This window comes from Bactrocera neohumeralis, chromosome 4 (genome assembly GCF_024586455.1).
Source record: "Bactrocera neohumeralis isolate Rockhampton chromosome 4, APGP_CSIRO_Bneo_wtdbg2-racon-allhic-juicebox.fasta_v2, whole genome shotgun sequence".
NCBI lineage: Eukaryota > Metazoa > Arthropoda > Insecta > Diptera > Tephritidae > Bactrocera > Bactrocera neohumeralis.
Genome location: NC_065921.1, coordinates 66,713,448 through 66,727,361, shown reverse-complemented (window position 1 = coordinate 66,727,361; position 13,914 = coordinate 66,713,448). Strand labels below are relative to the sequence as shown.

At 36.4% G+C, this 13,914-nt stretch overlaps 1 protein-coding gene and 1 long non-coding RNA gene across 2 annotated transcripts in view; one reads left to right on the top strand and one right to left on the bottom strand.

Moving 5' to 3' along the window:
- The first annotated feature begins 1,882 nt into the window (after window positions 1-1,882).
- Window positions 1,883-2,781, top strand: LOC126757062 (uncharacterized). Its single transcript, XR_007666673.1, has 2 exons — window positions 1,883-2,632; window positions 2,688-2,781. It is a non-coding gene; the product is annotated as an uncharacterized LOC126757062 (long non-coding RNA).
- A 4,402-nt stretch (window positions 2,782-7,183) lies between these two features.
- The window catches only part of LOC126757025 (protein sine oculis), an 81,610-nt gene continuing 74,879 nt past the window's right edge, over window positions 7,184-13,914 (bottom strand). Inside the window, exon 7 of the mRNA XM_050470604.1 lies at window positions 7,184-8,877. Within this exon, the coding sequence (XP_050326561.1) occupies window positions 8,238-8,877 (640 nt within the window). The 3' untranslated portion in view covers window positions 7,184-8,237. The remainder of the gene's footprint in view (window positions 8,878-13,914) is intronic.

Sequence of the window (13,914 nt, the reverse complement as noted above, 5' to 3'; positions counted from 1 at the left end):
GCAATATGCCTAAAAATTCCATCGAGATTTGCACTCTTGAGGGGAGTTGTCAAGGACTGCAAAACTTCTGCCTTTGACTGCATGAAAGTACATATGTATGTATGTATGTATGTATCTATACGTATTTAACTCTTATTTGGATAGTGATTTTGTTGTTGTTTGTTTGGCATGAGCCTACAACCAATATAAGCCGTTTCTTAGCAACTTCTTAATGAGATTTTCAAAGCCACTCGGCACACATTCAATATTAAGCGGATGTGTGGGAAATTTGAGTTGTGCATTTTAATATCTTATTGCGGTTGATTTAATTATGCACTAACAACTACCCATAAAAATATGCAAAAGGAACTTTTAACTCGTTGGCGCAGAGCATCTCAGCCAACACTTGTCAAACACCTACCTATGTAAACGTCAAAGGATATATTTAATAAAAATAAATAAATATACAAATATATATTTTTTTATTGCAAAATTGTGCATATTGATACATCAAGACGCCTGCGAAATCATTACCATCATCATTACTAATGGCTACCCATTAACGACGGCGATGCGCCTGGCACGTGATGAATATGATGCAGCGGTGTTGGTTTGGGATAAGTTAATTAATTCACTATATAATAGATAAACATACTTATATACAACTTACAAATAGAAATAAATGATTTTTTGTTTTCAAATTTGCGGAAATTTTTGGATCCGGTGTTCCTTAAGGTTTGCTAGTTAAGTCATCCAACGTCTTTTAGGCGCTATTTTATAAGGTCTATTAAATATGATTATGAATAGCATATGATGCCATAACAGATCGGTTAGACGCTGGGCATATCTAAGATCCAATTCCAATTTCTCTACAAAAGAAGACCTCGTAACTTTATTCTTTTACTGCAAGACGCTTAGCGATTATATATTCTTCGGCGTTAGATTTTTTACATCTAAAGAGAAATGAACCTTAGTTACGCAAAAAAGTGTAAAATTGCTTATACTACGAAAAGTAAAGGCCTCCAACTTAATAAATTTCATTATTAGAAATTAAGGGCATAAATAGGAAGTAGGTCCAGTGTGGTACCAATCACAATGTGGTTAAGAAGCAGATCCACCTAATGCCTATAAGTTAAATGGAAGATATTCAATTAAAACCTAAAAATGTAACTGTAATCTCATTTCTTCGAGACCTTATGTGGGCTTTTCCGTCCTTTCTTGTTTTATTGGGTATTTCACTAAATAATTTAATTTTTTTACAGTGCAATTTAAAGACGATTTTACATATATTACGTAAAACATTTTTTGAAATTATATATTCTCCATTTTGATCTCATACTTCTTGCCTTTTTTCGGGAAATAGATTGATTCCATGCTCATAAAAGTTTTGACCCAGTCCTGATTTGAGGGGAAGGTTCTCGCGTTCCAAAAACCCAAGCAATAGTCCGAAGGTTATAAGTCTGGCGAATATGGAGGGTATGGTAACACATCTCATTCAAAAGGTTATCTTGGTGGAACACTACAGCTTTTTATTGATCAATTCTGGTTTATTCTGTTTGAGTAGATCACTAAATTAGTTAAAGAGATTCTATGCTCAAAATAGCCGGCCATAATATTATTTTTACTAAGCCTTTTTCGCCACTTTTTAGTACAGTGCACTCGCGGTAACGTGAACACCGTCTAACGTGAACACCGGCTAACGTGAACACGCTTTTTTTTACATTGACTACTCTGTAACGTGAACAAACATACTTAGAAAGCTCAGTAACGTGAACAAAATTTTTGTTCACTACACTTTTTATTAACATACGTACAACACTGAATACATTAAATTTTATTTTTTAAGATCGGGGAATCCCCTAATATTGAAAAATTGGCGCAAATTTTTACCATATGACAACGACTTACTTCAGTTGAAGGTTTTTTCTTTCGCGGAGTGATCAATCAATCGGAATGAGTTCTAAAAAATCGAAGTGTTTGCAATTAAAAGAAAAAGCAGACATTTTAGACAGTCTGAAAAAAGGAACAAGTGTGACTAACTTAGCAAAAAAATATAATGTCACTAAGTCAACAATATGCAGTATTAAAAAGAAAAAAGAAGCCATTTTAAAATGCGTGAATAATACATACCAAGGACCGGGAAAAAGAAAAACTTTAAAATCGTCAGAGCTTCCAGCTATGGAAAAAAGTCTATACCTTTGGTTCATTCGGATGCGCGGAAGGAATTGTCCTGTAAGCGGATTAATGCTAAAAGAAAAGGCTAAAGAATTGCATTCCTTACTTAAAGAAAACTCGACCGGATTCAATGCTAGTGACGGATGGCTCCAGAGATTTAAGAAAAGATACGGAGTTAGATTGCTTAAAGTATCTGGAGAAAAACTCTCATCGCAGCCTCAATTGGTTGATCCATTTAAACTGAGACTAAAACAAAAAATTGAGGAAATGGAGTTATGTAATGACCAATTGTATAATGCTGACGAATCTGGTTTATTCTGGAAGCTTTTGCCAGCTTAAACTTTTAGTAATTGGTAAGGCAAAAAATCCACGCAGCTTTAAACACTTTAGTTGCCCTACGGATTATAAGAACTCGAAATCAGCCTGGATGACGTCTGCCATTTTTAAACATTGGTTCCATCAATCTTTTGTGCCACAGGTAAACAATTTTTTCGCTTAATTAATAATTATTATAAATTCTTGCTTTTGGCCAGGTAAGATTGTTTCTAAAGCGGAAGAACTTACCAATAAAGGCACTATTACTTATTGACAACGCTCCCTCTCATCCAAGTGAAGCAGAATTAAAAACTGAAGATGGAAATATAATTGACATGTTTATGCCGCCAAATGTCACCCCTCTTCTCCAACCTATGGATCAAAATGCGATTAAAATAACGAAGTTATATTACAGAAACAGTTTGTTGGCTTCAATAGCAGCAAAAAACTTAGATTTGCTTGAATCAATGAAAAATGTAACGTTGAAAGATGCTGTTACCTTTTTATCTGTCGGGTGGGATCGGGTTAGCACAGAAACTCTTGCCAATTGTTGGAAAAACATTTTAAGTTTAATGGGAAACGAGGAGGACCCTGAATATAACATTTCATTAAATATCCTGAAAGACAACTGGAGTGCAGAAATAAACTCTTTAATGCGAATGTCAGTTGATCTTCTTCAGGACTTGAGTCCTCAGGTAGAAGTTTTACGACTCATTTTGATATCATTATTACTTTTTTTCTATTTTAGGTTGAGTTTACATTGCCAATGATTCCGATGCTCATGTTGATGATAAGTTTTGAAAATCACCGAAATCCATGAAATTGAAGAAAGTGACGATGATGATTGTATTGCCAAAGACCCCATAAAGAAAATTGCCGCAAGTGAGGCAGTTGAAATCTTTAACAAGGCATTGCAATGGGCTGGAGATGCAATGGTTGATCAAAGCGACATGAGTGTACTTAGACGCTTAAATTTCAGCTATTAGAAAGGAAAAACCAGCAGAAAAGATAACGGATTTTTTTAATGAATAAATCTAATGTGAAATTTTATTCGCAATTTAATATGTATGATGAAATTCTAATGGCAATTAAAATACTTTTACATTTAAATGTGTAAAAATCCTGAATTTAGCAATTTGAAGAGATTTTGCGTCTTCATTCGAAATCGTAACGTGAACATTTTCACTAACGTGAACTCCCTTGGTTTTAATTAGTTCACGTTACCGCGAGTGCACACAACGAATATATTCACGTTAAATCAAGGAACCTCTGTGTATGTTGTAGAATTACTGGTGTTCTTAAAGGCAAGGCATTTATTGATCACCGGCCTCTTACGATCTTCTACTTGTGCCTTGTTTTCGCTAAGCCGTTTCTTTATAAATCTTAAAAATGTGCAGAATATAGCAGAAAAGGATTATTAAAAAATCTCATTTCTTATAATAATTTTTCTAATGAATGGGCCAAAGCAATACTTTTCATTCATCGCAAACATTAATTGTTTATTTATAATAAGCCACACACACAAAAAAGTGTGACCAAAAGACAAAACAAGACCGTAAGTAGGTGTTAAGTGAAAGAAAATCCGCTTAGTGGATAAATGAACATTGTTGGAAAAGAGTAGAGAGAAAAGGGCTCACCTCTACGCATGTGAGTCTTCACTTTGTATGTTTAATGATTAGACCTCTCATACATTGGCATGCTTCCACACGATTAATTGGGATTATAGTCGAGAGCGTAGATTGAATGTTGAGTGAATGAATGACTCGCGTTGATTTTTTGTTTTTGTCACATATTTAAATGTTTACATATGTACGTAATTGTATATAGAAAATATGTATGTATGTATATAATGCTCTCGAAAACACACACAAAATAAAGCGTTTGTTTTAGTTTTTTATTTATTTCACACCATATAGGGATCGTCATCCTACATTAGTGATGAAGCCAATAAAACACAACTCCCTTTCATCATGGATTGCTTCTCTTGTCTGACCGCTTTCACATTACTTCAGAGCATGGATTCCAAGATGGGTCTATGAAGTACAGTTTCAACTCTTCCTGCGTCGAGAGATGCCTACAATTGTGTAGCCAGCATCAAGTTATTTGGTTTATAAGTCCTTTTTTGACTCAAGTTCTCCAGAGCGGTAGAGTCTGCGCCCATGTCCCCTCTTTTGGTGTGTAGTCATATCCCACATTTAAGATAATTTGCTGCCAATTTTCGTCGATGGTTTTATTTGTTCCACTCGATTTTCCGTATTGAGTAGCTCATATTTGTTTTCTAAAGCTCTTCAGGTTTCTTTCCATCGGAGGAGTAGAAAAAGAATGTTGCACGATAGGGAGTCCCCTTGTCTGAAACCTCGTTTGCTATCAAACGACTTGGAGAGGTCCTTCCTATCCTGACGGTGTTTTCGTATTGCTCAGCGTAATTTTACACAGCTGTATTAGTTTTGCGGGAATACCAAATTCAGACATAGCGGATTAAGGCAGCTCCTTTTCGTGCTATCAAAAGCAGCTTTGAAATCGACAAAAGGTTTTGTGTGTCGATCCTCTTTTCACGGGTCTTTTCAAAGATTTGGCGCATGGTGAATATTCGGTCGGTTGTTGATTTTCCAGACCTAAGACCACACGATGTTGAAGATTGACGGTGGGCTTAATCTTTCCACGGTAGTTGGCGCAGATTATGGGGTCATCCTTTTCGTATGATCGGACAAAGCACACGATTGGAATTCTATGCGTCCAACGTGCTTTCGTCCGACCATATTCTTTCTTTGTAGATAAGTCTCCTAAACATTGCATATAAGTTCTTCGCCGCCGTATTGTCAATAGATCGGCAATCAACAAACTAATTAGACCTTATCGCAGTGTTTTTATAGAAGCAATTTTCAACACCTTCGATTAGTTTAGCGGACATTCTTTCTTTCCTTTTCTTTGTTTATCGATATTGCCACAGTTTGTTCCTTCACTGTTGGCTTCTTGAAATGTGTATTTCTGTTCCGTCATTCTTCCATAACCAGAGTTATCTTCTCTCTTTTGCGAGTAGATCTATTAGGAATGATATTCAACTACCAACAACAATGAAAACCAACTGTATATCTTAGCAATTGCCTTCTGCATATGTACATATGTTTCACGTTTAATGTATCGGCCTATATTTCGCTATCATTCGCACTGAGTGCGATGACAACACGAACAGTTTACTTAGACTAGCAAAAGATTTATGGTCCTTTGCCATTTTGCCATGTCTTCGATTCAGTGACGTGAGCTTATAATATACAACGACATTTTATGTTCACATGCAGGCCTGAAAGCCCAGTATGTGTCTTTGTCCAGTCTGGTATTATATGCCGTTAGACCAGAGGAAGTCTGGCACTTCTGGAAAGACTAGGTGGAGAAGGATCCCTGTGTGTCCCTTGGGGAATTTGCGCCACGTTGCGAAAAGAAATATTATTTTTGCTATCGCTATAACGCCAGCAAAAAGAAGAAGAATTAACCTATTTTTGTATTTATACGGCTTTGATTTAAAGCGGTTTGAAAATAAAGCAATTTTTAATTTTTTTCACGATTTTACTCCACTTTTTGTGCTTTAACTTTGTTTGTCAAATTTAAAAAGTGATCTAAGTAGAGGCATTGTTTTAATATCGTTTTTTGAGATCTTAAATTTAAAAACCAACAAAATACAGCTTTTGCAAGAACTGAAGCCGCTCGACCTTCCCAAGCGATATCGCTTCGCTCTATGGGCTCTTGAAAAGTTCCAAATTTTTTTTCAGCGATGAGGCTAATTTCTGGCGCGATGGGTATGTAAACAAGCAAAATTTGCCGCATTTGGGACGAAGAGCAATCTGAGAAGATTCAAGAGCTGCCATTTCATCAAAACAAAAAAACCACGGTTTGGCGGGGGTTTGTGAGACGGTGGAATCATCGGTCCACATTTCTTCAAAAATAAAACGAACCGTTCATGGCGGCCATGATAACCGACTATTTGATATCTGAAATTGAACCTCGTAATTTCGGTGACATTTGGTTTGAATAAGACGACGTCACTTCGCATTTCGTCGCATCAATCAATGGATTTATTGAGAGAACACTTCGGTGAGCAGATAATTTCACGTTTTGGGCTTGCCGATTGGCCACCAAGATTGTATGATATCACACTTTTTCCTGTGGGGATTTATAAAATCTAAAATTTAAACGGACAATCCCGCTTCGATGCAGGGCTTGGAGCAAAGCACCAGTTACCAGTCGAAATGCTCAAACGTGTCATCGAAAATTGGACTCAGCCGCGGCCAACATTTGAAAGAGATAATTTTCAAAAAATAAATGCCAAAGAATGTTCTTTCGAAATATAATAAACATTTCTCATTAAATTCGAAGTTTCTGTGTTCTTTTCTTTAAAAAAGTATGAAACCTTGAAATGCATCTCCCTTTAAAAGTATAGAGAATTTTTCATCTTTATCTAAGGATAAAACAATTTGCAACTTGTGTATAATTTAACTTTTTATCATTTTATTTAAATTTTTGAATTTTTTATTATTTAATTTTTGTATGTATATAATTTTTTTTTAATTTTCATATTTTTAGTTTTGAACGTGTTTTTTATGCTATCATATAATACCTTCAAATAATTTAAAATATTCGATAGTTTAACAAAAATTAAAAGCTATACATGTATGTATGTATGTACAACTAAGAAATAATATGATTTCACTTGCACATATTTGATTTTATTGATTGATTTAATTTAAATTGCCACTATTTACAATAATAATATAATGTAATATTACAATTATTTAAATACTTTAAATAATTCCTTTCTTATTTGCTCTAATTAGACGCTCTTTTCGTTTATAATTACGGCGATTTTTTACAATTTACATAATATCGATATATTTTAATTTTAATTTGCGTCTATGTTTGCTATACAATAACATAATATATTGTGTTACTACTATTTGTTGTAATAGGTATTGCTAAAAAATTGCATGCAACATTATTTTCTTTCTGTGTTCCATTATGGGGCAAGTTTATAGTTGTGGGTTGATAAAATGCACTGCTGATTTTAGTGCGACTTTGACGTCAGTTTCTTTCTTTTCCTTATTTAAATGACAGGACATCTGATATTTGTTTACATTCTTGATAGCTTTGCTTATAATTACTCAAAAATTGAATTTTTATTTTGTTAAAAATAAAATCCTTAAATAACCACCAGAAATAACAGTGAAATATTGGTTTTAAAAAATGTTCTACTGTTTCCAACTATTGTGTTAATGAATTTCGATAATCAAACAGCTGTTGTGTTGAAAACAATATAGTATTAAAGTCAGAAAAATACTATTTAAGCGGTTTTAAATGATAAACATAATTAAACCCCCACAATGAAGACCTAACCTTTTTTATCTAAATAATGTCTAACTACTCCAACGCAGTTCAGTACAGGGTGTGCTGCTTTTAGCGAAAATTTCAATTTCATAGCAGCCGTACAAATATCACTCATTCCCTTCAAAGCCTCATGCTAACAACTGCTCTATTTGCGTTATTTAAGGTTTTTCGATTCACTGGTTCGTTCTAAGTACAAACTCGCATCATTTCATTTAATAGTAGAAATTCGTCGATTGTTGCAATTCTTGCCGCATGGCCGCCACTGCTGTTTCTGCCGCCGTCATACCCGCCTCATTGGCCATTGCTGTATGCTCAGTGCCCACAGTCGACGTCGCCGTAGCGGCTGCTGCTGCTGCATTGGCCATCCACTCTGCTGATGTTTCCAACTAAAATCATAAATGCTGATATTCACTCATATCGTAGATGGGTATCGAACCCATGACGCTGTGCAGGTGTGGATAGGCGACCGATAGTGGCGCCATTTGTCCAGCTGCCGCCGCCGCCGCCGCTGCAGCAGCAGCAGCATTATTGCCATTTTTACTATTCGACGAGGCAGCGGCAGCAGCGGCGGCGGCTGCAACGGCTGCTGTGGTGAGACCGCTGCTGGCGCCACCCGAACCACCATTGCCGCCCGAGGTGGGTGAGAGTCCTACCAATTGTGTGGCATTCAAGCTGTGCGGGTGTTGGTGATGTGCCTGTTCCATGCTAGCCGCTGCGCTGGCATGATGTGTTTGTGGTAATTGTGCGGCTACGGCGGCCGCAGCTGCAGCAGCGGCAGCGGCATGATGATGGTGATGATGATGATGATGGTGATTGTTGTGTGTCGTAGTTGGTGATAACTGTTGTGCTTGCTGTTGCTGTGATTGCGTGTGCGCGCTGGGGTGTTGTTGATGATGTGGCGATTGGTGCTGATGCACTTGCTGTTGTTGGTGGTGATGATTGTTATTAGCTACATTATGCGTTTGTTGCAGTAAAGAACCCTCCATCTCGGAATCACTGGATGAATCCAAATGTTGTTTGTCCGACGCGCCGCTGTAATGAGAAGATAGACGGAGAATTGTATTAATTCAGCAGTAATTTGGTTTATTTCATAAAAAAAAAACCTCTGGCAGGTACATTTCAAAAACAGTTCTTATAATATAGGCGAGAAGGCTCAGAAAAAAGCCTTCTCTAAATGTAAAAATACTCACGTCACGCCTGATTATTGCGCGAGACAATCGAAATTGGACTTTAGGAGATTGGAAAGGTGTTATCTTCACTGATGAATCGAAAATGAATGTGAAGCAGTCCAATGGAATCCAGTACTTTCGGAGGCAGCTACAAGAAGACTTGCTCCCAAGTACTTTGACAACCAGAAACAAATTTACAGTGGTTACATGATTTGGGATGGGATTGATTACAGTGAATTGTCAATTATAAATGATTCCTTAATGCGTCGGGATATACTGACATTATTAAGAACCTTTTGGAGCCAGCAATGGCTGTCTTGATTCCTGTAATCAACGACCCAGTCTTTCAGGATGACTCTGTGCCGTGCCACCGAGCAAAAAGTGTAACGATTATATTTGTTATAACCATTCTCCCTTTCTCTTTCAAATAAACAATACAAAAACACTTTTTTTGATCGTATTTCAAAAATCCAAGGGTGGTAACATTCATTGACCACTTTTGTATTTATTGAATATAAAATAGTATATATTCTTGCTACGAGTTATTAGTACTCTACCGCACCGGCTGGAACCATCGCTCTCGCCAGAAAACGCTAGAACCGGAATCACGTAGATGTCTACTGAAATCTGAAGCTTATGCATGGTTTTGTATCGGTCAACGAAACATGGCACCTTTTGTACACTTTAGAGGTAAAAAGAACTCAATCCTCGAATCTGCTCCGAAGAAGGTGCAGTCTCAAGAAGAATAAAACGTAATAAGGCTTTACTATTCTAAATTAATTGGACGATTCGACGCCGAATTGCAAAAAAAGTGGCCTCATTTGGCAAAGAAAATTATGGTTTGTTAATAAACCGTTAACTCTTCAAATGGAAGTAATCATAGAGTTCCATTTTTCCTCTCTCCGCAATGGTATCATAACTTAAACGTAATTTCTTCATGAACTAGAGTATGTAAGTATCTAAATACATTGTCCGACTTGTTAGCGAGTAGTAAATTTCAAACCAGCCAGAAATCGATTTGTCTGGCTTTTATACTTGAACTTGTGCATTTAACAAATTTCTTCACACAACACGTTCAATGAATAATTTCGTCGCTGTTAAGACCAATCAAATTGTTGCCGTTAAAGAAAATTGCTGATGGCAATGCTTTGATAAAATCAATAGAAATCATATCTAGCATCAGTTTCCTTGCAACAACAAATAAACGACTTAACCACAGCTACTTTGCACTCAGGGCTCCACTACATTCGGAATATCCCGTGCAGCATGCCATTAACAACGCATTTATCAGAAACGTGTAAATAGGTATGTATCAGCATGAATACACACATACATATGTATGTTTGTATATATGTACATGTATGTACGTAAAATAAGCATATTATTGCTTTTGTTGTTGTTGTTGTTTGCTTTATATTCGTCAGTTGTTGGTTCGTAGTTTGGCTGCCGTTGCTGCTGCTCTTTTCAGGATATCAAATTTCACGCTACAAAAAGAAGTGCACAACAACAACAACAGAATTCACTAAACAAACCAACAATGACAGTCAACAGTCTCGGCCTCGCTTCAGCTCCGACTATGGCTACGGTTACGGTTGAGATGATATTATTGCCTGAACCACTGTGTTGAGTGATGGGACACAACGAGCAAACGCGAAACATTCATTCGTTTATTGTTGTTAAATTTGTTCTTGCTGTTTTTGCAGTTGACGCTACTGTGGAGTACATAATGATAATGCGGTTGACAATGATGATGCTGCCGCCGATGCAGCGACGAAGATGTGCCATGCCGAAGTAGTTATTCCAAACAGCTCTGAAATAGCCACACACACACACACTTACACATTATACATAGTAAAAGTGTAAACGTACAAATACAATAAATATGTATGTACATACATATCTAAATTTGTATGCATTCCCGATAATGTCAGTACTGTTTTTGAATCGCTTCTGATTGCGATTGCCCGTCTCTGTTCTCATACAAGATCAACGACATGCTGGCTGGCTGATCAACGTGTTGATCATCTGATGATCTGTGATGTGACGACAAAAGGCCCTACAACAAAGATGTCGGCGCATATAACTAGATCTGGGTCATCAACCAATACCAAGTACATAAATGTATAAATATGTGCGTGTGTAGAAGTTACTTGTAAATTATGTGTATGTATGTTCGTATACAACAAATATGTATGTATGTATGTATGTACAATTCGGAGTTATCGAAAATAATGCAATCTGAATGCTGCAAAACGGCTTGATTCTCATTAAAAAGATGATTCATCGAGATTCCAAAAAATATATACAGTGGTGATCAGAAAAATAGAGGTGATTCAAGGTTGAAAATAACATACTTTTTGTATCAGAAGCATTTTTTCACGAAACACCGAGAGGCTTCTCTTGAATTTCAGAAGTAGTTTAACGGTAGCTTACTTCAAGAACTTAAAAGTCTTTTGAAGGTTTCCCATGTAGTTATTCTGTGAAAGTACTTTCGTGGTAGTCTAAAAAATACTGAACTAATCCCCGGAGGCTATGTTGGCGACGGTTTTCAGGTGTTTTAGATGATTTTTCGTTTTAATTATTTCGTTTAAAAAGTGAAAATCTGAACAATTTCTTTCGGATATTTCTATATGCTGTAGGATCAACATGAATATCGGCGGATTACCAAAACACTAGTTAAAAGAAGAAAAACGTCTCTTGGTGAGAAAAGGATCTGTGCAAACTTTCTGGTAGCTATCTCAAAAATTGAAGAACTTGTTCTCCTATATACCACAGACAAACGAACAGACGGACATGGCTTAATCAACTTCGGATTCCAGAAAAGTTTCTTACTTTATCGTCCAACTCTTTTCATAAACATAAAAATACTAGAAACTACATTAATTTTAAAAAACAATACCTCACACATAAACAAAACGACTTAAATTAAAATGAAAACGAACACCGGAAGTAAATACGAGATTTCGAATTCGTGCTGCACTTGGCCGAACGAAAGAATAACAGGACGGCAAAAAATCAAAAATCTGGCGGAATGAGCCAACTGAGTATGGCACGAGTCAGCTAGATTACGTAGAGGCGTTTCAAATTAAAAATTCCTCAGAGAGTTCGCTGTGAGAGTGAGTCTTGTTGAGGGTGTCGCAGCAGCAGTTCATGTAACTGCATAAGTATGTATTATACATATATAAGAGTACATTTATTCGATCAAAACAGTTAGAAAAACGCAGCAGAATACGAGAGCATCCACTTTAGGTGTACAATTACAATATGCGGGGGAAGCGCTAATCGCATTTTAACGCGAGAGTGTCAAATTTGACTTTTATACGCATAGGCCAAGTTTTGTATGTATTATTGATATCAACATATGTTCGGTTGGTGGGAATTGTGGTGATGATACATTATATTTATGTACAGGGTGTAAAAATATTTGACAAATGCCACTGTCTGGAATTTCACTTTGGGGAATTGGGAAGTCGTGTTTATGTTACTGGAAGCAGTTAATTGTAATTGCCGTAGCGGATGTTGTTTTTGCAGATGATTGTTGTTGATAGACATGAGTGGTTTTTTGGTTAATGCCTGCATTTCGGTGGAATGTGTGAAAATGTAAATACTCTAGAGACCGCAAAAGACATACATACATATGTATTTTATAAGCAACAGCTGAGATCTTGGCGTGGCTTGAACTGTAGTGTATGTCTTTGACGCAAGCACTCCATAATATTGTACATACATACATATGTACATATGTATATGAATATTTTGAGTAAATGAAATTTAACAAGTAAGTCATGGTTAGCTCCTTTAGAAGCGAAATGAAATTCAAAAGATTTTTTTATATTTTCTATTACCGTGCTTATCCGTATTAATAACAGGTGTACTCTAGGCAAGCAATTTAGTTTCAACGGTCAGTTTGTATGACAGTATGTACATATGTATGTATGTATGTATGCATTTGCTATAGTCGTCCGATATTGTTGATTCCGACGAGTGAGCTGCTTCTTCGCGCGAAAAGTACGTGTGAAAATTGTCAGATCGATATCTCATAAACTGAGGTACTAGCTCCCGTACACTACAGATAGACGGATGTCTCCCACGTTTACTGCAGAATATTTCAAATTTCTTTGTCAAATTTGTATATCATATTCAGAGTATAAAAATGTCGTTGTCGTGATCTCTCTGTATTCGTGTATAATATATGTACATATGTATGTATATTTATTTTCACCTCGGCGGAATTGATTTCAAACCACTTTGCTCTTCCAAAAGAATAACATAAAAATTACCTCGATATCGCGAAATTGTAGTATAAATTTTATACTAGCAAGATCGATGCTGTATTCGCGATCTATTATCTCTTAAGTTACCCAAATCTTTAGCCTACAAGATAAAGACCCGATCTCACACACCTAGCACAAAACATGTAAATATACTATGTAGATACATAAGTATCTAATGACACGATAGTACTATAGTATATTCTGTCACAAATACATTTTAACCAAAAAATATATTTTTTGAATTAAACAAAAATAATTTATTTTCGAAAAATTTTGCTACTAAATAATACACATAATTTAATATTTCAACAGGACCACCCACACTTGTCCCCCATAAATTTGCGAAGGCAAATTTGCTTGCTTGCATACAAGCTTACATACATACATATGTATATACACATGTATGTACATATGTATGTACTCATATGTAAATTAAAACGCGTTGCGTCTCCACCACTTGACACTCGGCGTACGCGTCATTGCAGTCGTCATTGCTTTACTTATTTCCCCCCACACCATTGACGCCACACAGCGTGCTCACAACTTCGCGCTGGCGTTCGTGAGGAGAGCGTCCATGCCACAAATTGCCGACCAATTCTGTTTATTTTTGCTTTGCTTTATCGAGT